General features: G+C 42.2%; 1 protein-coding gene across 3 annotated transcripts; it reads left to right on the plus strand.

Moving 5' to 3' along the window:
- Window positions 1-5,917: 5,917 nt before the first annotated feature.
- TMEM175 (transmembrane protein 175) lies at window positions 5,918-26,905 on the plus strand. Of its 3 annotated transcripts, none has more exons than XM_089488691.1 (10): window positions 5,918-6,333; window positions 10,167-10,205; window positions 11,718-11,815; window positions 12,579-12,630; window positions 16,122-16,157; window positions 17,639-17,722; window positions 19,054-19,218; window positions 20,625-20,703; window positions 23,710-23,839; window positions 24,312-26,905. In XM_089488691.1, the coding sequence occupies exons 1-10, from the start codon at window positions 6,181-6,183 to the stop codon at window positions 24,973-24,975; spliced, it is 1,500 nt and encodes a 499-aa protein (XP_089344817.1). In that variant the 5' UTR covers window positions 5,918-6,180; the 3' UTR covers window positions 24,976-26,905. The 3 variants fall into 3 exon arrangements, with proteins under 3 accessions (XP_089344817.1, XP_089344819.1, XP_089344818.1); XM_089488693.1 differs by having other exon boundaries at window positions 5,966-5,994; XM_089488692.1 differs by lacking the exon at window positions 5,918-6,333 and adding an exon at window positions 8,679-8,942.
- Window positions 26,906-26,990: the final 85 nt, after the last annotated feature.

The raw sequence follows: 26,990 nt of genomic DNA on the forward strand, positions 1-26,990 counted from the left end.
AGAAAAGAAAGGCATGAGCAAGTTTATTAAAATGTTATTTTGCATGTATCTAGCGGCTGCTGGAGAGATAAGTTGCATTTACTGACCAGGATGTCCTTCAGCGACTGATTCAGATGTGAAAAGAAATCTTTTCTCCTTCATGGTAAGGTTGCACAACAAGTTACCTGACACGAGTGTGACTCCAAAAAGAGATTAAGCCAAGAAAAAGCTCTGCAGCAAATGCCTTTTGTTTGGCACGCTTAGAAGGGAAGGGAACACTATGAGCAGTGACTACCGTATATGTGCGACTATAGGTGGACCTCATATATAAATCGAGGGCAGGTTTGGGGACCAAAACTATGGATTTTGATATGACCCATGGATAAGTCAAGGACAAAACCTAGGGGCATATAACAAAGGGTTTAAAGGATGAAGCAAAGAAAAACAACGCCAAGGAACTTTAAATATTCTAGCAGGCATAACTGTGCATATCCAAAAGGCTGGATGAATGAGAGAGTAGATGGGAGTCAGTGCTTCTAGGACGGATTACACTCTTGCCTTTCACCAGGGGATGGTTCCTTTTTAAATAAGAATTAAATTACACTACTTACATTGACCAGTGGATACCTTCAACTCAGTTTTTTGGGTCAATTTTTTACTAACATTTCTGGACTTATACATGAGTATATACAGTAATTACCTATGTAGATAAACTGCTGGGTTTAACAACTGGTAATCATTCATTACTCAAGGTCCAGAAGATGAATGCACTTCTTAATGTGATATCCATTGTGATCTTTGCCCATTTGGCTCCAGTCCTGTCAGAGATATTCTCTGCAGTTTACTCCCAGTTGTACTTTAATATCCCCCTTTGGCTAATCTATACTGTGCTTCATAAAATATTTTGCCACAGCATGCTATAGTACACTACTATGCCCTGGAGCAGAGCACAGCCTTATTCTGGGCTATCTCCACTGACTCTGTGCCAGTCCTCAAGGTGAGAAATGCACTATAACTCACATTTTGTTGTTTTGTGCCTTCAAGTCATTTCCGACTTATGGCAACCCTAAGTGGAACCTATCATGGGGGTTTCTTGGCAAGATTTGTTCAGAGATGGTTTACCATTGTCTACCCGTGAGGCTGAGAGTGTGTGACTTGCCCAAGGTCACTCAGTGGGTTTCAAGGCTGAGCCAGGAATTGAACCTGGTCTCCAGAGTCATAGTCCAACACTCAAAGCACCATGCCACATTGGCTCACTCACATTAGCTGATACAAAATGGATTGGCTCGCTTTTTGAAAGGCACTGCAAAGAACACAGATATGCAACCTTTGTGGCATATCTGCAACAAAAGTCCAAATCACACTGCAGGAATAATCCAGTTTGACACCATTTAAATTGCCCTGGCTCAGTGCTAGGGAATCTTGGGACTTGTAGTTTATTGTGGCCCCAGAGCTCCAGACTAAGCCTGCAGGAAGACTCACTCCCATCATCCCCAGGAGATAGCACACAAAATGGCGGAGGCTCCAGAGCCCGGAGGAGGACACTTCCCATCATCCCTAGACGACGCAGAAGGTGGCGGGCGACCCCCTCAATGGCTTTGGAATGAAATTCCCATCATTCTCTGGCCCTCAGGGGCGGGACAGCCATGTTTTCCCAGGGGGTGATGGGAATTGTAGTCCAAAAGCCATGCCTAGGGATCTTGCAGTCCTTGTCAAGCACACAGACACAGACATGAGCTCCTCAGGGTTCAGGGGGAGCAGCAGGCCTCTTGAACTGCAGGACCTATCATCCCCCTTCCCAGGGTTGTTGGCTTGAATGTCCATGTTAGGGGTCTTGGAAGACACTTCCCATCATCCTCATCAAGCCCTCCATTCTCTGCCCTAGAGCCCTTCAAGACTAGGGTTGGAGGACATTTCCCATCATCCCCAGCAGGCCATGCAGAAGTCTCTTGGCCCCCTCCCTCAAGCTCCTTTCTGGAATTTCCCAGCATCCTTGAGCCCTCCGGGGATGATGGGAATTGTAGTCCAAAGCTAAGCAGTCCCTGAACTCGTGAAGGGCACCAGCAGCATCAAACCCATCATCCTTCTTCTCTCTTGTCCTGCAGAAGAAGCAAAGGGAAGCGTCTTATATATATATTATATATATATATATTATATCTCTATATATAAGTATTTGTATTTTTAAGAGGTTTTGCTGCAGAATGGGCCTTTCAGGGGAGCCTGGGAGGGATCTATCTCTCTGGATCGATCGATCCAGAGAGCTTATACAGGTGTCCTTCTGTTAACAAAATAGATGCTTTCCGGGGCATTACTTTTAATAGAAGATTTGGTATCGGAGGTAGAAATAACATTGAACGAATAAAGGTAGTTTCCTACACCACAGAAATGAAGCATGGTGCAACATAGTTTTTTGTGGGTTTTTGGGGCTATGTGGCCAAACATCTTCCTGACGTTTCAGCCGCATCTGTGGCTGGCATCTCCAGAGAATTCTGTGGTTCTGCGTCTCTAAAATTGCTTCTCAAAAACCCACAACTCTTCATTGTTTGTGTTTTGTGGGTTAGTCCTTAGCCCCCATGATTGAGAACATAAAATCAGATTGCAGGGGATTGGAGGGGTTCAGGGTAACCAATATCAGAGTCTGTTTGTCTTGGGGAGAAAATGAGTGCCAGGGACATCACGTGGCATTTGAATCGCAATGAAGTCAGATGTTTGGTTTTGACAAGTTAAAATCTCCTAGAAGCTGCTTTTCTCCACTTGCTTCCCTGGCAGCTATGGCCCCAGGCAGGTCTATGGTTGGAAAGTCATTCAGAGAACCAGCCCAGTGTAAACCACCCTGCCCAGCTGGGGCCTTTACAATAAAATGGGATGTGTGGATGATCATTTTAGGGAGGAGAGTGTTTGAAGCCATCGGTCCTTTATGACCCCACCCCATATCACATCAAAAGAAACGCATCCGCATTGTGCATAAAAAGCTTAGGTCTTTCCATTGCCTCTTTTTACAAGAGAGCGCCTGGTTCTTATGGCTTCAGTGTGTCCATTAGCTATGGCATCTGGGGGCACATGAGCATGCCAGGCATTTAAGACTGCAGAGCCCCCAGGCACCTCAACCAAAGAAGTGTTCTTACAAGGCAAGAGCTCATAAGCATCTTCAGGCTTCTATGCATAATAATTACTATTAATGCTGTTGTTATTGCTAATGCTTTAGCTGTACAAATTGTTCAAGCAGGGGCTGCAGCAGAATATTGCAGTGTGGCATGTTCTGGATCAGGCTGCTGATCAACCATATCTTAAAAGCATATCATTGAGCATCCTAAAACAGAAACCTTTTGCTTACTTGTTTGTTCTTAAGAAAAGACACGGCAAAGCTTCTTGTCGAGTGAAGAAGACAACTTGCCCTCTTGATTCTTGCCCTTCCTGGCTGGCCATCCAGGAGGGAGCTGCCTTGAGGATGTTCTTGAGGGTCACCTTCAATGCATCCCTTAGGGAAAGTCAAGTTCGATCGTGTTTGAAGGAAGCGGTGGTTATTGCGGAAAAGTTTGCTTTGAAGGAAATATGAAACCAGATCTTTAAAATCTTCTTCCTTTTTTCGTTCCAGGCCACAGCATATGCTTCGGAGGATGGCATGCTCACTGACGCCATGATAGATGCTCGCGTGGCTGATGCGGTCCAGCAACACAAGCAGAAAATGGAATGGCTAAAGGCCGAGTGCATAGAGCTAGTAAAGAGCCAGCCCTTGCCTCTCACGCTGGGGAAGTCTGTATGATGAGCCTTTTGATTTGCAGGAAAAGAGCAAGAGAATAAGAGGAAACACGACAGGCCATTGCATACGAAGCAAAGGGCCATGGGGAAGCAGTTTCTTCCCTCGGAGACTGGACACTCATGTCAAGAATGTTTTGCTGGTGAAGAGAGAGAGGGCCACAGTCTCATGTCTTGAAATCCGCTCTCTGGATTTTTTATACTTCAGGGTAAAACCTGGAATAAATTGTGCATATGGGACACTGTATTCATCCATGTGGAAAGCAATACATTAAAAGAGTCCCATTGACAAATGGCAACCACCACTTGTTCCATTCTGTGCCTTTTTGTAAACCACCTTGTGGAGTATTTGAAATGCAGGTGGAGCAGAAGGAGAAGAGGCACAGGAGCCCCTGCTGCCTGGGGAAGGGGATGGCTGCGTTTGGGGCCTCAATGGTCAAAGAAGATGGGGCTGGAAGGGAGGCATTCCAAAATCTGTGGATGCTCAAGTCCCACACGGCCGCACCATTATTAGGGACAATGGGAGAAAAGTACCTCTCCTCCCGTCCTCCCTCCCTTCCTCCTTCTCTCTGTTCTTCCCTTCTTCCCTCCTTTTGTACCTTCTCCCCATCTCCTTCCCTCCCTCTACCCTCCTTCCTTCCTTCATTCCTTTCTCTCTCCTTCCCTCCTTCCTTCCTTTCTTCCCTCCCTCCTTCCTTTCCCTCGTTCCCTCTCCTTCACTCCCTCTCTCCCTCCTTCCCTTCTTCCTCAGAGGCTTCTGCCCCAGCTTGGCTGAAGAGGCAGAGTCTGCCAGGGCTGGGAGCAGGCCCAGGCCTGGGTTTAGCAGCCCCAGGTCCAGCAGCAAGAAATCCAGGCCCTGGTCTTCACGCTGGCTCCCTCTGGACAATGGGGTTCCAAGGGAGCCAGAGCCAGGGCTTGGATTTCAGAGCCTAGAGGCTCCGTCCTGGCTGCTGGGCCTGGGCCTGGGGTTCGAAACCCAAGCTTCAGCCCTGGCGCTGGCTCCCTTGGAACCCTGTTGGACAAAGGGAGCCAGCGCCAGAACTCAGGCTTGAGTCTTAGAGCCCTAGGCCCAGCAGCCAGGACAGAGCTCTGGTCCTGGGCCTTGGGGTTCATAAACATCTCAACTCCATTTGCAGGAGTAAAATTAAACTCCTCTTGGCATCTAGGGCAGTCCATGATTTTGCCCCTGTTCGGAGATGGTGCCAAAAGGGTCCGCGGTGCATCCCTCTCCAAAGAACCCCCCAGATCTTTCTAGTCCATTCCAGGGATTTCCATTGCTGCAGAGCCTCCTTTTGCCTTCCTGTTCAGTGCCAGGCTTCCCAAGGGACTGGGTCTTTTCTTTGCAAACCTGAGAAGGGAAGGAGGGTCCATTTAAGGCTTAGATTCAACAGCCACTCCGAACATTTGGAATGCCCTGCCAGAGGAGATCTGCCTTATTACATCTCTCCATGCCTTTAAAAAGGCCATAAAGATGGATCTCTTTTGGTGGGTCTTCCCAGACTCACCTCCTAATAGAACAGGACTATTTGTCCGTCCAAACCAGCCCCTTCTACTGCCACTCCTGTTTTCATTGTTTTAAGTAATGTTATTTATTATCGTATGGATTTATTGTTAGGATTTATATGTGGTGGGAGGGGAGGAGGTTTGGGGAAATTAAGGGAATGTTTTTATTATTACCATTTATTTATTTATTTATTTATTACCATATAATTTGTATTTGAACTTTGCTGTTATCCGTCTCGACCCTGAAAAAAGCAGAGACGGGAAACAAATAAATATATTGTTGTCATTATTGTTATTGTTGTTTTAGTTGTTGTTATATCGGACCCACCTTAACTCCTCCTCTGGAATTTGCAGCTGAGAAGGAAGGAAGGAAGGAAGGAAGGGAGGGAGGGAGGGAGGGAGGGAGGAGTGGAAAGTTTTTTCAAGCGCACACAGGCGCAGAGAATGTTGCAGAAAAGCATTGCAATTTTGCAATTTTTACGCATGGATTTGGGGGGGGGGCTGTAGGGGGAAATGGGGGGTCCTAAGGAGGAATAAGTGGGGAGCATTAAGTGGGGGGTCGTGCCTCTTTTCCTAATTTGCTTAGAATCCTAGAGTTGTAAGAGACCCAAGGGCCATCCAGTCCAACCCCATTCTGCCATGCAGGAACTCTCCATCGAAGCATCCCAGACAGAAGACCATCCCTGACAGGTTTCCTAGGAGGAACCTCCTAACAGTCAGGGCTCTCGCAGTGATTTCTGCAGTGTGTTTTGGCCCGTAAGAGACATTAAATCGGTGTGAAACTGGATTATTTCTGCAGTACGTTTTGGCCCATAATAGCTAAAGCGCCTCCTCCAGTCCTCCACTTCATGAGGAGAGAAGGCGGGCCTGACTGAGAGAGGCCCATTAAGGCGGAGCTGGTGGCGGGCGACTGAGGCGGCCTTGGGGCCTCTTCTCAGGGGGATGGCGGAGTCCGGGGCCCCCTCCGAGCCCGCTAGGCCTCCCCGGGGCCTCTCCCCGCGGCCCTTGGCGGAGCTGGGCGGGGGCAGGCAGGCCTCCTCGCAGCGGCTCCTGGCCTACAGCGACGCCCTCCTCTCCATCATCGCCACCGTCATGGTGAGTGAGGGAGCCAGGCAGCTTCATAGCCAGGGTCCCCCCAAACTGTGCTCCTCTATTCAGGGATTTTGGACTTCAACTCCCAGAGTCCCAGACCATTGGCCCACATGGCTGAGGCTTCTGGGAGCTGTAGTCCAAAGTCTCTGAAACGACACAGTTTGGGGGGCTGTAGTATTATTAGTCAGTGGTCCCCAAACTGTGCCCTTTAAGGGAATTTTCTTTGGACTTCAGCTCCCAGAATCCCTGACTATTGGCCAACGCGGCTGAGGCTTCTGGGAGATGGAGTCCAAAAGCTCTTTTAAAGGGCACACTTTTAGGGACCACTGGTTTCAAGCATGGCTAGGAAGCACGCTTAGGGTGACCAGAGGAGTGTCCTCCTTTTCCAGGACATGTCCTCCACTTCAGCCTTTAAAGCATGGCTAAGAAGCATGTTCAGGGTGGCCAAAGGTCCTCTGTTTTCCAGGACATGACCTCCCTTTCAGCCTTCTACCCAAAAGGTCCTCCATTTAGAGCATGGCTAAGAAGCATGTTCAGGGTGACCAGAGGTCCTCCTTTCCTAGGACATGTCCTCCATTTCAGCCTTCTACCCAAAAGGTCCTCCATTTAGAGCATGGCTTAAAAGTACACTCAGGGTGACCAGAGGTCCTCTTTTGTCCAGGGCATGTCCTCCACATCAGCCTTCTCTCCAAGAGGTCCTCCCTTTAGAGCATGGCTAAGAAGCATGTTCAGAGGTCCTCCTTTTCCAGGACATGTCCTCCATTTCAGCCTTCTGTCCAAAAGGTCCTCCCTTTAAAGCATGGCTAAGAAGGATGTGCAGGATGACCAGAGGCCCTCTTTTTTCCAGGACATGTCCTCCATTTCAGCCTTCTGGACAAAAGGTCCTCCCTTTAAAACAGTGGTCCCCAAACTCTGCTCTTTAAGGGATTTTGGACTCCAGCTCCCAGAATCCCAGACTATTGGCCAACATGACTGAGGCTTCTGGGAGCTGAGGTCCAAAACCTCTTAAAGGGCACAGTTTGGGGACCACTGTGTGTTAAGAGAGATCTTGTGGCACCTTTGAGAGTGGCTGAAAGAAAGAAAGTTGGCACCATTGAGCTTTCCCATTCCTAGACTTCAGTGCATTTCCTCAGATGCACCAAATGCATTCCTCAGATTCCAAATAGTGCTGTTACTCTCAGGGTGACCAGATGTCCTTCCCGCAAAGGACGCCATGAAATGGAGGACATTGAAGAAAAATGAAGGACATGACCACATAAAAGCTGTGCTGTAACCTGCCTCGATCCATAGGGAGAGGCAGGATATTATTATTATTATAAATGCTAAAAACACTCATAGGAAAGTAAATGCATGTTTCTTAGTCCTGCTTCAAATGGAGGACATTTCTTCTGAAGAGAAGGCTGAGATGGAGGACATGTCCTGGAAAAGAAGGGCCTATGGGCCCTTCCTGGAAGGGTAGGCATTGTTGTGTGCATTGTGACAACCCTCATGACCAAAGGGTGACCAAAGACATGTATTTAAATTGGAAGGGGAAAAAGGAACCACAGCAATTGTTCTGCTATTGTTCATCAAGGGAACAAGGTTACAGGGCTAAAGCCATGTGTGGACATAACAGGCAATTTCACTGCTTAGCAATTCATTCTCTTCATGTATGTGGGTGTGTATGTGTCTTCAAACTGCCTGCCGATTTATGCCAAACCTATTCATTTCATATAGGGTTTTCTTAGGCAAGGAATACTCAGAGGTGGTATTCCTCCTCCTTCTGGAATATAGTCTACACAGCAACCGGTGTTGGTTGGCGGCCTCCCATCCAAGTGCTAAGGAGGGTTGACCCTGCTTAGCTTCCAAGATCAGATGGAATCTGAGGCCTTTTGTTGTGGTGGTGGTTGTTGTTGTGTGCCTTCGAGTCGTTTCAGACTTATGGCAACCCTACTTATTATTATTATTATTCAAAAATATACCCATGTTAGTCTAGAAAACCAGTATGCAAAAAGATCTTATAGCAGCTTTGAGACTAAATGAAAAGAAGAAGTTGGCAATATGAGCTTTCATAAACTGATTTATTTACTGTATTTATTCCCCGGCTCTTCAGCCAGAAAGGCTCTCAGATAGTTAAATTAGACATTTCCCTGCCATCTAAAAAGACATGACATAAAAGGAGATGAGAATGGCAGTGGGGAAGAGGAATAAGTCCAGAAACATGCATCTGAGGAAGTAGGCTGCAGTCTACAAAAGATCATGCTGCCAACTTTTTTCTTTCAGTTAGTCTCAAAGCTGCTACAATATCCTTTTGCATATTGTTATTATTTTATTTACTTATATCCCGCTTTTCTCCCCATATAGGGACTCAAGGCAGCACACAACAAATTTAAAACAAAACAACTGTCTCCGCGTGCCATAGGTTTTCCAGCACTGGTCTAGATCGAGGGCAGTAATAGCACCACTCTATTCTGGTTTGGTCAGGTCTCACCTTGAATGCTGTGTCCAGTTCTGGATGCCACAGTTCAAAAAGGATGCTGAGAAGCAGCTGGAGCATGTCCAGAGAAGGGCAACCAAAATGGTAAAGGGTTTGGAAGCCATAAAGCCCTATGAGGAGGGACTCAGTGAGCTAGGTATGTTTAGCCTGGAGAAGAGAAGGTTAAAAGGTGATATGATAGCCCTGTTTAAACATTTGAAGGGATGTCATATTGAGGATGAAGCAAACTTGTTTTCAGCTACTCCAGGGAATAGGACATGAAGCAGTGGATGCAAACTCCAGGGAAAGAGATTTCACCTCAATATTAGGAGGAACTTCCTGACAAAAAGAGTGGTTCGAAGTGGAATACACTCCCTCAGAGAGTGGTAAGGTCTCCTTGGAGGTCTTTAAGCAGAGGCTTGGATGGCCGTATGTTGGGGATGCTTTGATTGTGAGTTCCTGATGGCACAGATGGCCGTTATGGTCTCTTCCAACTCTACGATTCTATGATTCAAAACTCTAAGCCAACCCTATCATGGGGGTTTCTAGGGAAGTTTCTTCAGAGGGGGGTTGCCATTGCCATGGCTGAGGGAGTATGTCTTGGCCAAGGTCACCCAGTGGGTGTCCATGGCTGAATGGGGATTTGAACCCTGGTCTCCAGAGTCGTAGTCCAACACTCAAACCAGTACACCACCTTGAACATACCACAGGCTAAAAGGATATTATCGACAAAACTAATCCCTTCTAAGATTAAGGACCAAAGTCCTAAAAGAAGATGGTCTACCTACCAGTCTCTGTACCAGCCACAAAATTTAAAGTTATTCTCGCATATCCCAATAATTGTGGTTATTATACTTTACATTAATCTCTATCGCATTTAAATCATGCCCTCTTTTCAGGTTGATCAAAGAGGCGCAGTTTATTGTTACAACAACCCTTTGAGGTATGTTAGGCTGAAAAAGACTGAGTAGTTCAAAAGGACATAAAGGAATCCTTATTAGGGGCAGCTGTGTTGGCCATATAGCAAAGTACAATAACATCCAAAATCTACAAAACAATCATACTTCAAAAGCATGTATCATGTATTTTATGCATTTTGGTTGGTCCAATAAAGTTATCATTGTTTTGTGGAATTTGGAAGTTATTATATTTTGCTGTATGGATATGTCTTCTGTATTGCATCTACTTTGTTCCTAAAGCTTCTGTTTATAATCCTAAATCATTTTACTAGGTTAATTTTTAGGCTGATCCTGTAATTCCAGTTATTATATATATTTTTATATCTCAGCTATCTCTGCTTACCTATTTTTTCATCTATGTGCAATAAAACTGTCACATGTTATATATAAATTTATATATAAGAGCATGTTTCCTATTTCAGATTTTGCCTGTGGCCCATACGAAAATACATGCAGATCAGGTACTGTCTTTTTTATTTTGTTTTGATTCAGAGTTTAATTTTGATACAGTTTAATAAATTACTGTATTCATGTATAAGCCTTTGAATCCCCCACAGATGTTTGTTATCATTATTATCATTTATTTATATAACACCATCCATGTACGCTTTACAAACAATTACACAATAAAACACTGAAAACTATTCAATAATATGCAGTAACTAAAATACAATATTAAAATACAATGGACCCTCCTAACACAGAGAGACATAATGTAAAATAAAACAAAATAGGCAATATAGATAATCAAGTGTGCTAAAGATGTAAAACATTAATCCGAAATGCCAAACGTTGTAGATAACAAACAAACAAAACAAAACAAAAATCAGTTTGGATTTAAAAACAGTGAAGAAAGAACAGTCTGCAAGTTTACAGGTCCAACCATCCTTCCCCTCCATTTCCCATCAGCTCCACCCAGTATGGAGTGGACAAATGTAGGCTTCCCTGCACTACAGCAGGGTTTACCCAACTTTGGGTCCCCAGGTAATGTTGGACTACAGTTGCCATCATTGGCCTTGGTGGTTGGAGCCAATGTCACTTGCAATCCAGCAGCATCTGGGGACCTGAAACTGGGAATCCCAGTTCTAGAGTGCCCTTTTATTTTGCACATGTCTGTCAAATTAGAAGCAGCAGGGCATTTTGTAGCTTTGAGGCTGGCAAAGCTATTTTCCTGCTGGTTTGCAAAGATTCATTTGAAGGAGAGAAACAGCAGGAAGCACTTCCTTGCAGAAACAACTTTACGAAATGGCTGCCAATCCATTTCCAGACACAATTCAAAGTACTGGTTTTGCTCTATAAATCTCTTTACAGCTTAGGTCCAGACTATCTGAAAGCTCATCTCCCTATATGAGTCTGCCTGAGTGATACAATCTTTGGGAAGGGCTTTCTGTCCATCCCAGGTTTGGCTGGTGAAGGCATGTGAGAGAGCCTTCTCAATGGCTGTTCCTAGGCTCTAGGCAGATTTGATCTGCATCCTCTCTGTTTTTTTCACTAGCAGGCAAAGACCTTCCTGTTTAAATATTAAACATGAGTCCCAGTCCTGGGAAAAGAGCGGGATACAAACAAACAGACAGGCTGACCTGGGTGGAGTGATATGTAACTGGGTGTACAGTTTTAATTTGCAGTGTATCTTTTGAGTGTTGTAATTATAAATGTTTTAAATACACTGTTTTAATTTAATATGCTGTTTCATGCTTTTTAAAACTTTTATGCTTCATGTGGTCTTAGATGTTCTATTTTATTTATAGTGCAAGCCACTTTGAATCCTGTTTGGGAGAAAAGCAGGATATTAAACAAACAAACAAACAAAACATTTATTTGTTGTAATTTATAGCAGAGAAGCTCCCACCTTAACAAAAATGACTTTGTAACGCTCCTTCCCCTTACGCTTGTTTATAAGAAAAATAATTGGTTGTTTCACTAGTTCTTTTAGTCAGTAACAGGAGTTTGACAAGTGCTGTGTTTTATTTCAGAAACTCGATGAAAGTGTCCAGCAGCTCCTAGCCACCAAAATTGCTGTCTATCTGATGACTTTTTTAATAGTGACAGTTGCTTGGGCAGCTCATGTCAGGTATGCAGTTGTGTTGAAAAGATACACATGCCAAATTCTTTAAGAAACGTAGCTTACAGCTCAACAAAAAGGAAGGCATGATATAACATGGCTTGCAGAGGAGATTAGACCTTCTGTGGATGGCAAAGGCCGTTTTCAGGTCTTCCAGGTTGCATTTATTAATTGCCTCTACATAGAAATTAGACTAGCCTTGACAGATAGTCCACAAAAAACACAAGAAGACCCAAAGTCCACTAAGTTAAGCACTATGTGCTTCCATTAGCAACCCACCTTTTAAACAGATAATGGTGGTGACATTTTACAAAAGCAAGTTCTGAAGTTCAGCTGCTCTGTATAGAAACACTGGGAATCATATGAGTGTGTTTGGAGTAAAAGTGCAAAACTATGTCCAAAACACACTGCAGAAATAATCCAGTTTGAGGGTGCTTTAACTGCCCTGGCTCAGTGCCAGGGAATCCTGGGAGCTGTAGTTTATTGTGGCACCAGAGCTCTCTGACAGAGGCAGCGAAATGTTTCACACAACTACAGTTCCCAGAATTTCTTAACACTCAGCCAGGGCAGTTAAAGCACTCTCAAACAGGATTAATTCTGCAGTGCGTTTTGGCCCGATGTAAACCATCCAAAATGTACATTTGTTAGACTTACAACTTATGTATTCAGTGGATGTGTCTGCTAGTGAAAACATTCTGTGTTTGTTTTATTGGACAGTTGTTAATGGATCTCTCTCTCTCTCTCTGTTTTGCTTGCTCACTCATTCTCACAGACTGTTTCAGGTGATTGAACTAATAGATGATGTACTTGCCCTTCTAAATTTGGTAAGTGAAATAAAGGTTTATTCAAACATCTGTTAAAAATTTCCACAGTGTTCTGACTAAATATTCCCAGCAATCAGTATTACTAAGAGCTTAGATGAAACAACTTTGAATGCTGTCCTCTCTTGGGGCCCCTCAAACTACAGAATTATGGCACTCTGATTCCACTTTAAAGATCATGGTTCCATTCTGTAAAATGCTAGGATTTGCAATCTGTAGTAGGATATTTAGAATTGTCAGCCAGAGAGCTCTGATGCCTCACTGAACTATCTATAGATGCAGCCATGGTAGTTAAAGTGAAATCAAAGTGGAGTGTTGTGAAAGGGCTTTGGTTACAAATTTCATTACACAGATATTTGATAAGAGCATTGGGTTCTGACCTTTTTTTGACTATCAAACTGTTACTAGTTTTCTGCTACACTACTACTCTGTTTTGGGTTCTGAGCCATCATTGTCATGTGTATTGGTTGACCTCCACACATGCTTGCACAATGCTTGTCCTACAGATCTTTTAATTTTTAATTTCCCTATATGCCCTTGAAAATACATATCCTGATATTAAAGGAATTGGAGGTCAGAGACTGAAGACCCTGAAAGCAGTACAGTTAGCCCTTCTTATACACGGATTTTTTTATACATGGATTCAAGCATCCATGGTTTGAAAATGTTCAAAAAAAGTATACATTTCATATATCAAACCTTGATTTTACATTTTTTATAAGGGACACCATTTTGCTATGTCATTATATTTAATGGGACTTGAGCATACACGGATTTTGTTATCCACAGGGGATCTTGGAACCAAACCCCAGCGTATAACAAGGGTCCACTGTATATGCAGTTTATAAAGAATTAAAATTCTTGGGGAAATTAGGCAGCTTATTTTAAAAAATGCATAAATGAGAGCTAGCATTTATGGGGTTAATTGGTTGTTGTTGTGTGCCTTCAAGTCATTTCTGACTTATGGCAACCCTAAGGTGACCCTATCATGGGAATTCTTAGCAAAGTTTGTTCAGAGGAAGTTTGCCATTGCTTTCCCCTGAGGCTGAGAGCATGTGACTTGCCCAAAGTCACCCAGTAGGTTTCATGGCCAAGCTGGAAATCAAACTATTGTTCCAAAAGTAAAACGTTGCAGTTTTCCTCTGCTTTGCTTATGGTTTAACTTCACATTATTTTTCTTTAACAGCGGCGTTGTCTGATAAACTTTAGACGTTTGCATTTTTTTAAAAATTTAAATCTAAATCGCGTTTTTCAGCGGGCTCTCCCTAGTGTGATAAACTTAATAGTTCAGCACCCAAGCCACTATGCCATGCTGGCTCATCAAGCACAAGATACAATCTGCAGTGATCCTAGCACATGTACAAACAAGTGGTTCAGAAAATCCGCACAAAAAAATCTAGCTAATATGGAAAAACAATCTCCATTCTAACATGAAAAAGTGTTTAAAATTGGAGAACAGAATCCACTTTCTGGAAAATATAATTCTGCTTTAACGTAAGTTGCAAACATTCTGCTTAGTTGTTTATTTTTGTTGTTTTTTGTAGCAGTGAATTGGACAACACCACAGCTATGGAGAGGTGCAGCGCCTGTTAGGTGAAGGGAGTATGTCCAGTGTGGCCCTCCCTGAAGCTGTTCTTAGTACAGCTATCTTAGAGAGTATTTGTATCAGTTGTTTTCTTTTGGCAGAAATCTTGGAGTAGAGCCTTTATGGACTGAAAGGAAAAGTGGTCGAGTTGTGGCTGCAGTCTTTAAACATGTGACTAATCTCACATTCATTTTTAATGTTTGATCACAACAGTTTTGCTGGCCAGTCCAACAGGATATTTTCAAGCTGTGCTGAAGTGGATGGTATCCGCACAAGAATAGTTTTTTGTCCACCTTTCTTTCATTTAAATATGCCTTGTAAAGAATCCTGGCCTTTATTGCTACTGTCTGTTATGCACAGTGATCATGTAGAAGAGAATTTAAGGAGATCTTTAAAATGTATGATCTAGCCCTTTACATTGAATGAGTGCTGTGAAAAACATTTCTGTATGGCATACCTCAGCTAAAAAAAGCCTCTGACAAAGAAGATCCTTTTAACCATCTTTTAATGCCTGCCCAGTCTCCTCTTTTCCTCTGTGTCCTCTTTCTAACAGGGAGATTTTTTAGCAGCATTGGTGAAGGAGGACTGGAGAAACACAGATTTTTGGTGCTGTGATACAATAGGGTGTCTGCATTAAACACTGCAACAAAGCTTGAGCTTGGAAAGAGTAGGATTCTACTCTAACTGTATATACCTCACTATAATAGGGAAGGTAAATAGCAGCTGTCTTTTGCTTTTCTTACTGAGCATGTGTGAACAACAACAAGAGGAAGAAAAGGGGAAAGCAGATAGGTCTGCCTTACCAGCTTTCCCTGGCATGTTTTTTTAAAGCTTTCAGGTGGTCTTTAGAAGGTTCAAAATGTTTTTGTTTACTTATGGAAGTCTTACCTGATCTTGTTGTTTTATTTCACATGCGCAAATAAGTTTTTACTAAAATGTTTGCTGAAGCATGCTGGATTCCTCTTCTTTTTAGTGGTGTAGGAACCTATCCCTATTTCTTCCATGTTATTTCTTCCTCTGGTACCAATTTTTCTCTTACAGAAATAAGGCGCAGGAATGCATCTACTTTGTTAACTGAGGCCCCATACAGACTGCCAAAATAAAGCTGCTTTGGGTCACTTTGGAGGTAAGCTGTTTAATTGATGCAAGCGTCCTAAGAGTCCAGAAGCTGCTCCAAAGCTGCGCTCCAGTCCTTAGAACTGGATTGTGGCTTTGGCACGGCTTCTGTACTCTTAGGACGCATGTATCATTTAAACAGCATATGTCTAAAGTGACCTGAAGCAGCTTTATTTTGGCCTGTCTGTATGGGGCCTGAGATATACCTGTATATCTTTCAGCTGGTATTTCCACAATAAAAGTATATTGGGACTGAAGAACTATCACATTCTAGAGCCTTCTTCATTGTGGAATTGTAGATATTACAGTTAGTACATCCTAGGAGAGAACATTTTAGTATCATTTTTGTCCAGCTTAGATAAAGCCCGGGGCTTACAGAGGTTTTCTCAGGTGGTTTGTGTATTGTAGTAAGCTTCTGACTATTGGTGTTCATCTGGAGCTGATCAAGTGCTGCAAGGATAATGTGAGAAGCCCCAGGACCTGTGGCTCCTTTCCAAGCCAGTGTCCTCTCTCCTAGAAACTGGACCAGGTTCAGAAAGAAGGTGGTATATGAGTTTCCTCAGTGTGATCCCAGGGCTTCTGACCTTACCTTGGCCATATAGGAAGGTGCGAGACATGCAAAAGTAGTCGCCTAGGGATCATGGGAATAGTAGTAAAAAAAAATAACTTTTTCCAAGCTGCCACCCATGTTATGAATGGTAATGTGAGAAGTTTCATACTGTATAATTGTGTTAATATAAACAGAAAGCCACTTCATTCTACTTGCTGCTGAATCCTGTCTTTCCTCTCCTAGGCCTGTATGATGCTTATTACCTTTTTGCCATATACGGTAAGTAAGAATTCTGCTTCTTTATGTTGGAATAACTGTTTTGTTTGATTATTGAGAAGAAACTGTTTTGGGAATAGTAAATCTAAACATATTATAATAAACAATAGTGTGCACAGTTTTCTTATGTTAGTCAGTCAGTTAGTCAATGATTTGTTGTTTAATCAATTATTACAAAACTTCATTCATTATGAGTAAATGAAAACTGAGGATGAAATAAAACCAGTCCCAGAAGCAAAAGCCAAACCAAAGTGCATGTTGGTATTTTATACACTGAACATGTTGTTACGTATGTGCACATTTTATCAGTGTACAGAATTCATTGGAATACATTTTGCTGTCTGTTTGCATTCAACTATAATGAGTCTTACAACTCCAAATCTAACATATGCAGACAAGTAAGTGGTTTTAACTAAATAGTTGGAATTAGGCAAATATTCATTGCTCACTGAATTATGAGCAATGAACTATTAGCTGATGACCACTGGAACTTGTTCAGGAGGACAGCAGTGTCACCATGATTTGAGCCAAGGAAACCTGAGGAATGCAAATCAATGTAAATATCAGAAGTGCAAAGCTACAATTGGGAAGGAGGAGTTAAAGTTTGGCCCAACACCAAAGCAAGCCATTAAAAGGAAACAACTCAAACCTTGCAAAACAAATCTTGTTATTGTTAATCATGCTTTCTATTAGCAATATGGAATACTGTTATTGTTCTTTGCTTTGAACGTTGATAGCCATCATTATTGTCTTTTAATCTTGGCTTGGAGGCCGATAAAGAACTCCTTTCACCCAGTTCAGCTGCACCAGGAGAATTGAGACCATTAGGGTCCTGAGGTCTCTGGGCTCCAGAAGGAGGGCTTCTGCACAAGTCCCTCCATTGCTTCATAGTTCAACAGAGTGGTGGGTTGTGCCCTATTTACATCAACTCTGTTGACTCATTGCTCTGGTAAAGAGTACCATCTTTGTGTCAATACTCATCTCATTAAAGCTTAAAGCTATCTGTGATTCATTTTGGTAGCTTGTATTTGTTTTTGATGGCTTGTATCTGTATCTGTTTGGTATCTGTACCTTCTCAGCAATGCTTGAAACTGTGCCATGACTAATAACACATCTCACTGATTTTGACATACTGCTGTACTGATGTTTTCCAATAGTATTTCAGCACAGTGTGCTGTTTTATAAATTGGGTGGTTAATCTGATGGTCCATCTGAGATTTCTGCAAGTATATGCTTATTAAGAGAATGCTGTCAATTAAACTTTTTTTTTTTACTATTTTCCTCTGTCTGTTAATATAAAATGCTTGGCCTCTGTCAAGATAACATAGAGTTTATACATTTGTTTATTGGTACAGCTGAAGAACAAAGATTAGAGAGCAGAGCTAGGAAAAGCTGCTGTAAGCTGCTGTGATGTGCAACATCTCAGTTTCTTCTTTTTATGTCTTATGATGCATATAACCAAACAAATCTTTCTTGTCTTACAGTTCTCCTTAATGGCCTCCTTTCCAGATACGCCATTTGGCATTTTCATGTTTAGTAGCTGTGCTGTTATAATTGGCGCTATCCAGGTACAATTGCCTTTCATTTCTATATTTAAAATAAGGCTAATTTTATGTAATGTTAATAAAACTAATGTTATGTAATGTTAGGAGATAAGAAGCCATAGGTGTTACCATATATACTCAACTATAAGTCGAGAAATTTATGCCCCAAAATGGACTCCAAAATCAAGGATCAACTTATGGAAGAGTCAATAGGTTACTACAGCTGATAAAGTTCATTAAAAAAAAGTGCCCACCTTCCTCTGTAGCCAAGTAAACAGTCCCCATTTGAGTCCCGGTGCCGGCAGCCTCTCCTGTCTCCGCGAGTGTGTGTGTGTGTGTGATCCTTCAGCCCTCCCTCGCAGCTGGAGCTAACAAGCAGCTACTGAGGGAAGGGAGAAGGATGCAGAGAGAGGGAGCATGCCCAGGCTTGCACCCCGTTTTGCAAAGCATGAGTCTGGAAATGATGGGGTTAAAGGCAAGGCTGGGGTCCTCCTTTTTCCCTCCAAGCCATGGGTCTAGAAATGCTGGGGTTAAAGGCAAAGTTGGGGTCCTCCTTTTTTTTCCATGGAAGCCATGGGTCTGGAAATGATGGAGTTAAGGGCAAGGCTGAGGTCCTCCTTTTTACCTCCAAGCCATGGGTCTGGAAATGATGGAGTTAAAGGCAAAGCTGGGGTCCTCCTTTTTTCCCCTCCAAGCCATGGGTCTGGAAATGATGGGGTTAAAGGCAAGGCTGGTGTCTTCTTTTTTTTCTGCAAGCCTGGAAATGCTGATGCAAAGAGGTGTGTGTATGTGTATGTATGCACCCAGACTTGTTTCCCCATGCTGATACTGGTACCCTTGAGAGAGGTTCAGAGAGAGAGATGTAGAGCGGAAAGTGGTGCTTTGTTTCCCCCTTTAGATCTTTTGCAACATGCCCTCGACTTATCCACGGGTCATATCAAAATCCATGATTTTGTCCTCAAAAACTGCCCTTGACTTATACATGAGGTCAACTTATACATGAGTATATACGGTAATCAGGAGATGGTGATGACTGTTAGTTGACATATGCTTTATTTTCCTTCTGAGGGTACCATTTGTATAGTCCTTAAAAGAAGAAACATGTTTTCCTATTACTTTGCATCACCAGCCAAAATTGCTGTAGAGGGCTGTAAGAACTGATTTTAGGCAAGGAGTGGCAGACCAGTACCAGTACAAAAATAATAAAATCACAAATGCAGGAAAAAAGTAGGAGCTAGAGAAAGAATTAGGTGAGCTCAAGTCTTGTTCTTTTTAACATTGAATCATAGTTTATTGTTACCTTTAAGCAGCCCCTTGGTCTTCTATACTGATGTACATTTTCTCTCTCCTTGTAGGCAATTATTGTTGTGTATGGGTTCAGCCATCCTTATTTACTTAATCATGAAATACAGGAGTCTGAAAACCAGGAATTTTATAAGTATCATATTCTCAAGATTATACTAAGAGGACCAACACTTAGTTTTTTTGCTGCCATCTTCTCATTTTTCTTCATCCCATTGGTAAGCCCTTCTTAAATTCCCATACTATGGCATTTTACAGACCGCCCAAAAAGGGTGGTCTGCTGGCACCGTCATTTATGGCGCAGAGGAGCCCCAGCGGCCAAACCACATGACTCCTCCGCGCCGTAAAAAAGAAGGTGCAAAATGCAGCTTCTTGCGGCGCCCTTATTTGCAAGGCACCAATGGCGCACTCGTGACATCATTTGTGCCGTGCAACGCGCGGACACTAGGCGTCCGTGATGTCAAGATGGCGGCGCCTGTGTAGAACGGCCGTCGCCATTTTGTACGCGCCAAGCGCATACTAGGGTTAGGGGCGTCCGGAAAAGATGCCCCTTCCTAACACTAGTACGTGCCGAGCACATACTAGGGTGCCCGTCTGGAACGGGCCTCTGTCTCACAAAATGAGTTGGAAGTGATCCTGAGAAAATTAAGCTGCCAGATTGGAGGTATCTATCCTTCTGTGCCTTTGGCTGCATCTGCACTGCAGAAATAATGCAGTTTGACATCTTTTTAACTGCCATGGATCCATCATGTGGAATGCTGGGATTTGTAGTTTCTTTTGGCACCTGAGTTCTATGACAGAGAAAGCTAAATATCTCACAAAACTACAAATCCTAGAATTTCATAGCATTGAGCCATGGCAGTTAAAGCAGGATGCTACTTGGCTTTCTGTGCCATGACAGTGATATCAGAATGTACAAGGCTCTCTAGAGCATCATCATTGCCAAGGAGTCAATCAAATTGATCATACTTTTCTTTCATTGGGTATTGTAGCCTTCTGAATCTGAATTTACATATGGGATTACTTTAAAAATATAATTGCAATGTTTATATTTTGGCAGAACATTTGCTTTACTCAGTGTACTTCAAAATACCTAGGCTCTTTCAACCCATAATTTCATTTGACCTGGCCATAGTTTCTGGGGATTCTGGGAATAGTATACCAAAAAATACCTATTACATGATCTATATTTTTTTCCCTAAGGACAGGGATGTGAAGCATGGTCCTCCAGAATAGCCATTACTGGGGAGTACTGGGAACTGCAGTGCAACATTTTCAGTACTACATGATAGCTACCCTTATCGCATAAGGAACTAGTCTGCAAAGAGACCACTGTTACTTAGAAATGTACAAGCAAAAAATATTAAAATAATTGATATTCTTGTGAGTTGTTTATGACATAGAATTAACTGAAAGGCTTCAGACCTGTTTTTCCTTTGACACCAGTTTTACAGTGAATAGTTCAATTAAATCCAATGTGCTGGGGCTGTCTGCTCCTAGTTATGGCCACTCAGTGTGTGGTTAATCTGGGGAGAAAGTTGACACTCACATTGTACAAGTGTTTTGTTGTAAAAAGAGAAGAAAAAGATTCCTGTGCAGTAAACAAGTCCTTATTTCCTTACAGTCTTACATGTTTCTTGGGCTCGTTATATTTTTCCCTCATATCAGCCACCTAACAAAATGGTTTAAAACCAAGTTTCTTGGTGAGTGTTTTTGATTATTTTTCTTGTTTGTTTGTTTGTTTGTTTGTTGTAAAGCTTCTAAAAAATGTCCAAGTGTAATACAGAGATTTTAAAACTGGATATTCCATGACCATAGGCTTTCTGAAAGGAAACAAAGAGAATTGGGGTAGTAGGTCTTAGTTAAGCAAAGCTGCTTTAAAGCCGTTTAAAAAAATGCTAGCTGTTACAATGGTCCCTCCACATTCGCAGTGGTTAGTGGTGAAATGAATTAGGAAAAACTGCAGATTAAAAAAATTATTCTTTTAACCTAAGAGAACAGCTCTTTAGGAATCTTCAAGTCCTCCAGTGAAACTCTATGGTCAACATCTGCTAGAATTTGATCGTAGAATCATTTTGGAGGACCTGCAGATGACTAGGGAAGTGTTTTCTCTAAGAACATCTAGATTCTCCAGCACAGCTCTATGGTCAACTTCTGGCAGAGTTGTGTTGGAGGACCTAGTGATTCCTAGAGATAATGGCGGGATACATACCGCCATTTAGTACATATAGGATACGTACTAGGGTTAGGAAGGGGCGGTGCTTCCGCACCCCCCTAACCCTAGTACGTATTCAATACGTACAAGATGGCGGCGCCCCTTCTACATGGGCGCCGCCATCTTGACGTATCGGACGCTGAGCGTCCGTACGTGTCGCGGGCGTTGTGACGTAGCGAGTGCGCCCCTGGCACCTCGCTACGTCGCAAACGCGACTCAAGAAGCTCCATTTTGGAGCTTCTTTTTCAGTCTGCACGGGAGCCGCGCCATGTGGAGGCTCCGGCTCCCCCGCAGACTAACCAGCGGTGGCGGCAGACCGCCGCAAAGCGGCAGTTTGTATCCCGCCAATATATTAATCAAATCTGTACAAGTCAAAGCCTCAAATGTGGAGGGCTGACTGTACTTATAAAGCCCTATACGGCTTAAGTCCAGGCTATCAGACAGACTATATATCTCTCCATTCTTTCAGTCGTTCACACTGTTGGTTGGTACATGAAATAGGCTCTTCACACTCAGGAACTCTCACCTTGGGAAAACTAAAATGTCTCCCTGCTTGCTGTCCTTCCTTCAGCAGGTGAAGACTTTTTATTATTCTGACAGGCTTTTAGAACGGAACGTTTTTAAGGAAAGGACTTTTAACAGGGGGCAGTATTGAAAAGGGCTTGGTATAAAATAAAGCTCTTCATCATAATCCTCATTGTCTTCATTTAGGGCATATACAGACAGGCTAAAATAAAGCTGCTTCAGGCCATTTTGGAGATATGCTGTTTAAATGATTCATGCATCCGAAGAGTCTGGAAGCCACATGAAATTCACGCTCCAGTCCTAAGGACTGGAATGTGGCTTTGGCGCGGCTTCTGAATTCTTAGGATGCATGCATCATTTAAACAGCATACCTCCAAAGTGGCCCGAAGCAGCTTTATTTTGGCCAGTCTGTATGGGGCCATAGTCTCCACTGGGATGATCACTGAAGAGCCTGTTCTGGTTGAAGAGACAGGACAGCAGCTGCTCTCAGCCAACCCAGTGGTGTGGAGTTTGCTGCCCATTCTCTCATGTTCACACAGGAATTCTCTCCTTAGTGCTTAGGAGGCAAATTTTAAAAATACCATCAAAGAATGAAAAGGAAAGGACAATTCAAATTGAAGTACTGTATATACTCATGTAGAAGTCTAGAAATCTATGGCCCAATCCAGATGGGCCTATAGTGCGCTCTCGTCACATACTAGGGGTTGGCCAAGGGCGCACCTCCCATACGTGCCTGACCCCTGCATGTGACGAGAGCGTCAAAATGGCGGCACCCTGTACAGACGGGTGCCGCCATTTTGATGCAATGGACACCTAGCGTCCACACATCGCAACGCCATAATGACGTTGCAAGTGCATCATTGGCGCACTGCAGTGTCATTATGGCGCCGCAAAAAGAACCTGCTTTTTGCGGGTTTTTTTTGCTCCACGAGGGAGCCGCGCAGTTTGTCCGCTGTGGCTTGGAGAGCAAAACAAGGCACATGCAGACCGCCCTTTTTGGGTGGTCTGTAGCCTACCTTACTCAAATAACTGATCTCAAAAAACTGAGTCGAGTTATCTACGGGTCAGTGTGTGTATTATACTTTAAATCTTATTTAAAACGGAGTGAAAGGTGAAAGTCAAGAGTGTAATCTGTCCTGGAAGCACCAATCCTTCTCTATTTTCTTATCCATCCAGCCATTAGTGTGAACACAAAGTTATGCCCTGCTGGAATTTTTTAAGTTCTTTGGCATTGTTTCCTTTGCTTCATCCTTTAGATCCTTTGTTACATGTCCGTACGTTTTACCCTTGACTTATCCATGGGTCATATAAAATCCATAATTTTGGCTCCAAAACCTGCCCTCAACTTATACATGAGGTTGACTTATAGCTGAGTATATACAGTATTTCTTTTCTTCCTGCTTAGTGTTAGGTGGTGATTGTGACACCAGAATGCTCCCAAACTCTATCTGTCCTCTAAAAGAGGACAGGTAGCTGTTCAGTAAGAGTTCAGGAGTAAATATTTGACCAAAAGAGCACTAGAGAGTTGTAGTTTTTTTTCCAATAAACAAAGATTTAGAAAAATACTGAATAATTTCCGCTTGCTGAGTATTATACTGATTAACTTTTTAAAAAAACAAACTGAACCTAGGCTGGATCACTAATGTTGTGATGTAAACAGTTGGTTTGTCATTATTTGCACTTTATACTCATCCTTTCCCCCTAGAACTTTCAAAATAAGCTTCCAAAATATTGAAGCCTTCCCTGACAACACAGGCTTTAAAACTATATTTTAGAGCTTGTACAGGCCCAGCTTTCCCAATAAGCTTTGGCTATGCAACCCTTCTCTAGAGGAAGGTAGGGGATGAGTGGCATGGTGCAGTAATTCAGATGAATTATTTTTCTTTCTCTCTTTTCTTTCTGGAGGACGAGACAAAACAAATAAAGGCTTTGCCATATATTTCTTAAACATCATTGTTGTGGCTTGCAGGTCAAGAAGAAGAGGTACCACTAGAGTCTTTTACTGTTTATCTCACTGAACCTCTCAGTAAGGAAAGAGTAGAAGCATTCAGTGATGGAGTTTATGCCATTGTAGCAACCTTGTTAATTCTGGATATATGGTAAGTCTTCAGCAGCATTCAATTTAAATGTTCCTCATATGAGATTAAAGCATTAAGTGGCGAGAAGAGTGTGTGGACAAGTGTTTTATTACCATGATCTGGAACTCCCTTTTATTGCTCTTGGGCATATGGCCTCACCAGTATTTTGTGCAATTGAATTATTACTTACCAAACTTTATGAGAAATATCTGTTCTTAAGTGTTGTCAAATAATATCATGTTTATACCTTCCTTTAAAATGGTTAGTATATGGCTGAGGTTATGTGGACTGCATACTGATAAGCTTAATATTTTGTGCATAGCAATCCAGATTCTGTTTCAAAGTAAAAGTTGAATTCTGAGACACATATAAATTGTGTGACTTAGGATGAATGGCATCTTTTACTATTTGGCATAATTTTTATACTACCACTTTTAAAATATTTTGCATAATTTACTTTAATAATAATAATAATTGTGTTTTCTCCCAACAGTGAAGATAATGTTCCTGATGCTAAAGAGGTTAGAGAGAAATACCACGGTCATCTCATAAATGCATTGAGTGAATATGGTCCAACTTTCCTTGCCTACTTCGGATCGTTCGTAACTATTGGCCTTCTCTGGTTTGTACACCATTCTCTCTTCCTTCATGTGATGAAAACAACTCGACTAATGGGCCTCCTTAATACCTTTTCCTTGGCATTTATTGGAGGTCTGCCTCTTGCTTATCAGTTGACCAGTGAGTTTGCAGAAAAGTCTCACAGTGAAATAGAAGCCATCCAGGTTAGCTGTGTTACCATCTTTTTTGCCAGCATTTTTCAGTTTGGTATATGGATTGCTGCTTTATTTTATGAAAGGGAAACACTACACCCTTTTGCCAGGTATGGTGGTAAAGAACATGCCTTTATGTTTGCCAAGCTTGCCCTGTATCCCTGTGTAAGCCTTTCAGTCTTCTTCCTAACATGTATTGTTAGTGAACTGAGTACAACCATTTTCCATCTCACCCAGATAATTGTCCCATTTGCTTTCCTTGTGTTGCGCATCCTTGTCAGAATTTGTCTGTTGGCACTGAAGTTCATAATGTCTCTGTCCTCACGAAGGAACAACATACTTGAAGAAGAGGAAGCATGTTTGTCTCCTACTGAAATATTGTCATAGCTTTTCCTGCACTTTATTTGGAAAAATAGGCTATTGCTATGACTTAGTATGTCTGGCCCATGCCACTATTTGGTATATGCCACCTCTGACCAATTGTGGTCCCTTTGTTTGTGAAATATAAATGTTCCCCCAAGACTTCAGGAGCAAATCCTAAGACTTACGGACTCCCATTGCCATATTTTGCTTGGAAACTAACATTTGGGTCCATGAGTTGGTCTAATATGACTTATCAGCTGACCATCTTCAGCTTTTGGGAGGATTGGAATGACTGCAGAGGATGACCAAGACATTTTAGAAAATGGTATGGCATCAGCTCTCTGTTAGTGCTGATGTGCTCAATGAAGTTAGTCTGTGAAAGTAAAACCATTATAATGGAAAAGGTGGATACAAATATATGTTAGCTTGCTGTCAGTGAGTGACCAAGGAAACATGTATTGTTAGATATTCCAGAGTATGACTAGTGTATAAGTGCATAGCTGCTCCTCCTTGTAATACATACCAGAACTGGAAGTATTTGGTGTGTAATACATTCATTTTTAATAATTTTTACATTTGGTCTGAAAACTAACAGGTGTGTTGTAAAGCTGGGGAAAATTATATGATGGCTAGGGAAGTCTGGGAGTTGTAGTTCAAAAAAGTCATTTTCCCCAGATCTAGATGGAGTTGAACCAACTGACAGTGAATCAGCATAACATGTTGCCTTAAGGGCAATAAAAGAAATGGTTCCTTCAGGACTGGAAAAATCTGAAGGAACATAATTCTTCAGGATTCTAGAAATTTGATGACAGTGCTTGGAAAAATGAAGACTGTATATCTGCCTGCGCAGATCTTATGGTGGTTCTCACAGAATATTGACTTAGAAGGATTTTATCACACCACTCCTATTCTCACCATAATCGCATTAAATGTATACATACTAATTTGGGAGCACTCGGTTCCGCATGTTCCTCTATTAGTGTGATTGGGCCATTGCTGGCCTCTTGCACTCCCTCATCCTTAACCCTACTTCCCTGTCCTATGCCCTACCCAGCGTGCCTTTCAGAGTTTTGTGTTTGTGAGCGGGTTTTTTTCTTAACACAGTTGTAAAGTTATGCTAACTCCATGGTTTTAAAAAATAAAAGAACGTAAAAAAAAATTCCAGCTGTTCTTGAATAGTGAAGGGGGACAGGGGAGAAGAGAAGGCACTGATATTATATGATCACACAGTCAATTGCAACAGAATAATTTACTGTACCTGATAACTAGCCCAATTGGAAACTTATTGATATGTGTTTCTTGTTGGCAAGAAACAAGCCTAACAAGAACTGAAAGACAAGGAAGCAATGAGAGAGAGACAGCATCATGTGATAGGTAGTGCCAAAGGTACTGTTATTTAATGTTTATGGTGGTTTAAAAGCCTTGTGTGATAACATCCTTGTAACAGAGACGTTAAGATATCTTTGTAGCTCTGGCTTTGTATCTCTTGCTTCCACTGGTGTTCTGCCCCAGCTGAAATACCATCTAGACCATGGGTAATTGACAAGGCAGTCTATTTATCTTGAATATTATCACAACTCAAAGCAAGAATTGTCTGTTCCTATTGGTTGATGCAGATTCTCTATGAAAAGGTCAGGATTATTTAGAAACACAGCGCAGGGTCTTCTAGAAAGGTATAATCAAGGGGTATCTTCTGTGTTTTCTTCCTACTGCACTTTATGAACATAATATTTGTATTTGGGTTGTTGGCAGCTTATGATGCTTCTGTAATCTGTACATGACCGATCATGTATTTCTGCTTTGGAGCAATGCCCTGTAAATATTGCAATTCAACCTAAAATCCAAAAGATATTTCCTTAATGCTGTTTCATCCCTTGTGATTTTGTACTTTTGTTAATTTTAAAATGAGTTGACTATATTTTTATTTTTGATTAAATAAAATGCTATGTTTACAGTTACAGCAGTCAGGCGTTTCATTACATTGCATCCCTTTTATGAATTATAAGCTTCATATTTTAACTACTTCAAATGAAGTATGC

This window comes from Sceloporus occidentalis, unplaced genomic scaffold, assembly GCF_023333645.1.
Source record: "Sceloporus occidentalis isolate IW3139 unplaced genomic scaffold, rSceOcc1.0.p SCAF_1, whole genome shotgun sequence".
NCBI lineage: Eukaryota > Metazoa > Chordata > Lepidosauria > Squamata > Phrynosomatidae > Sceloporus > Sceloporus occidentalis.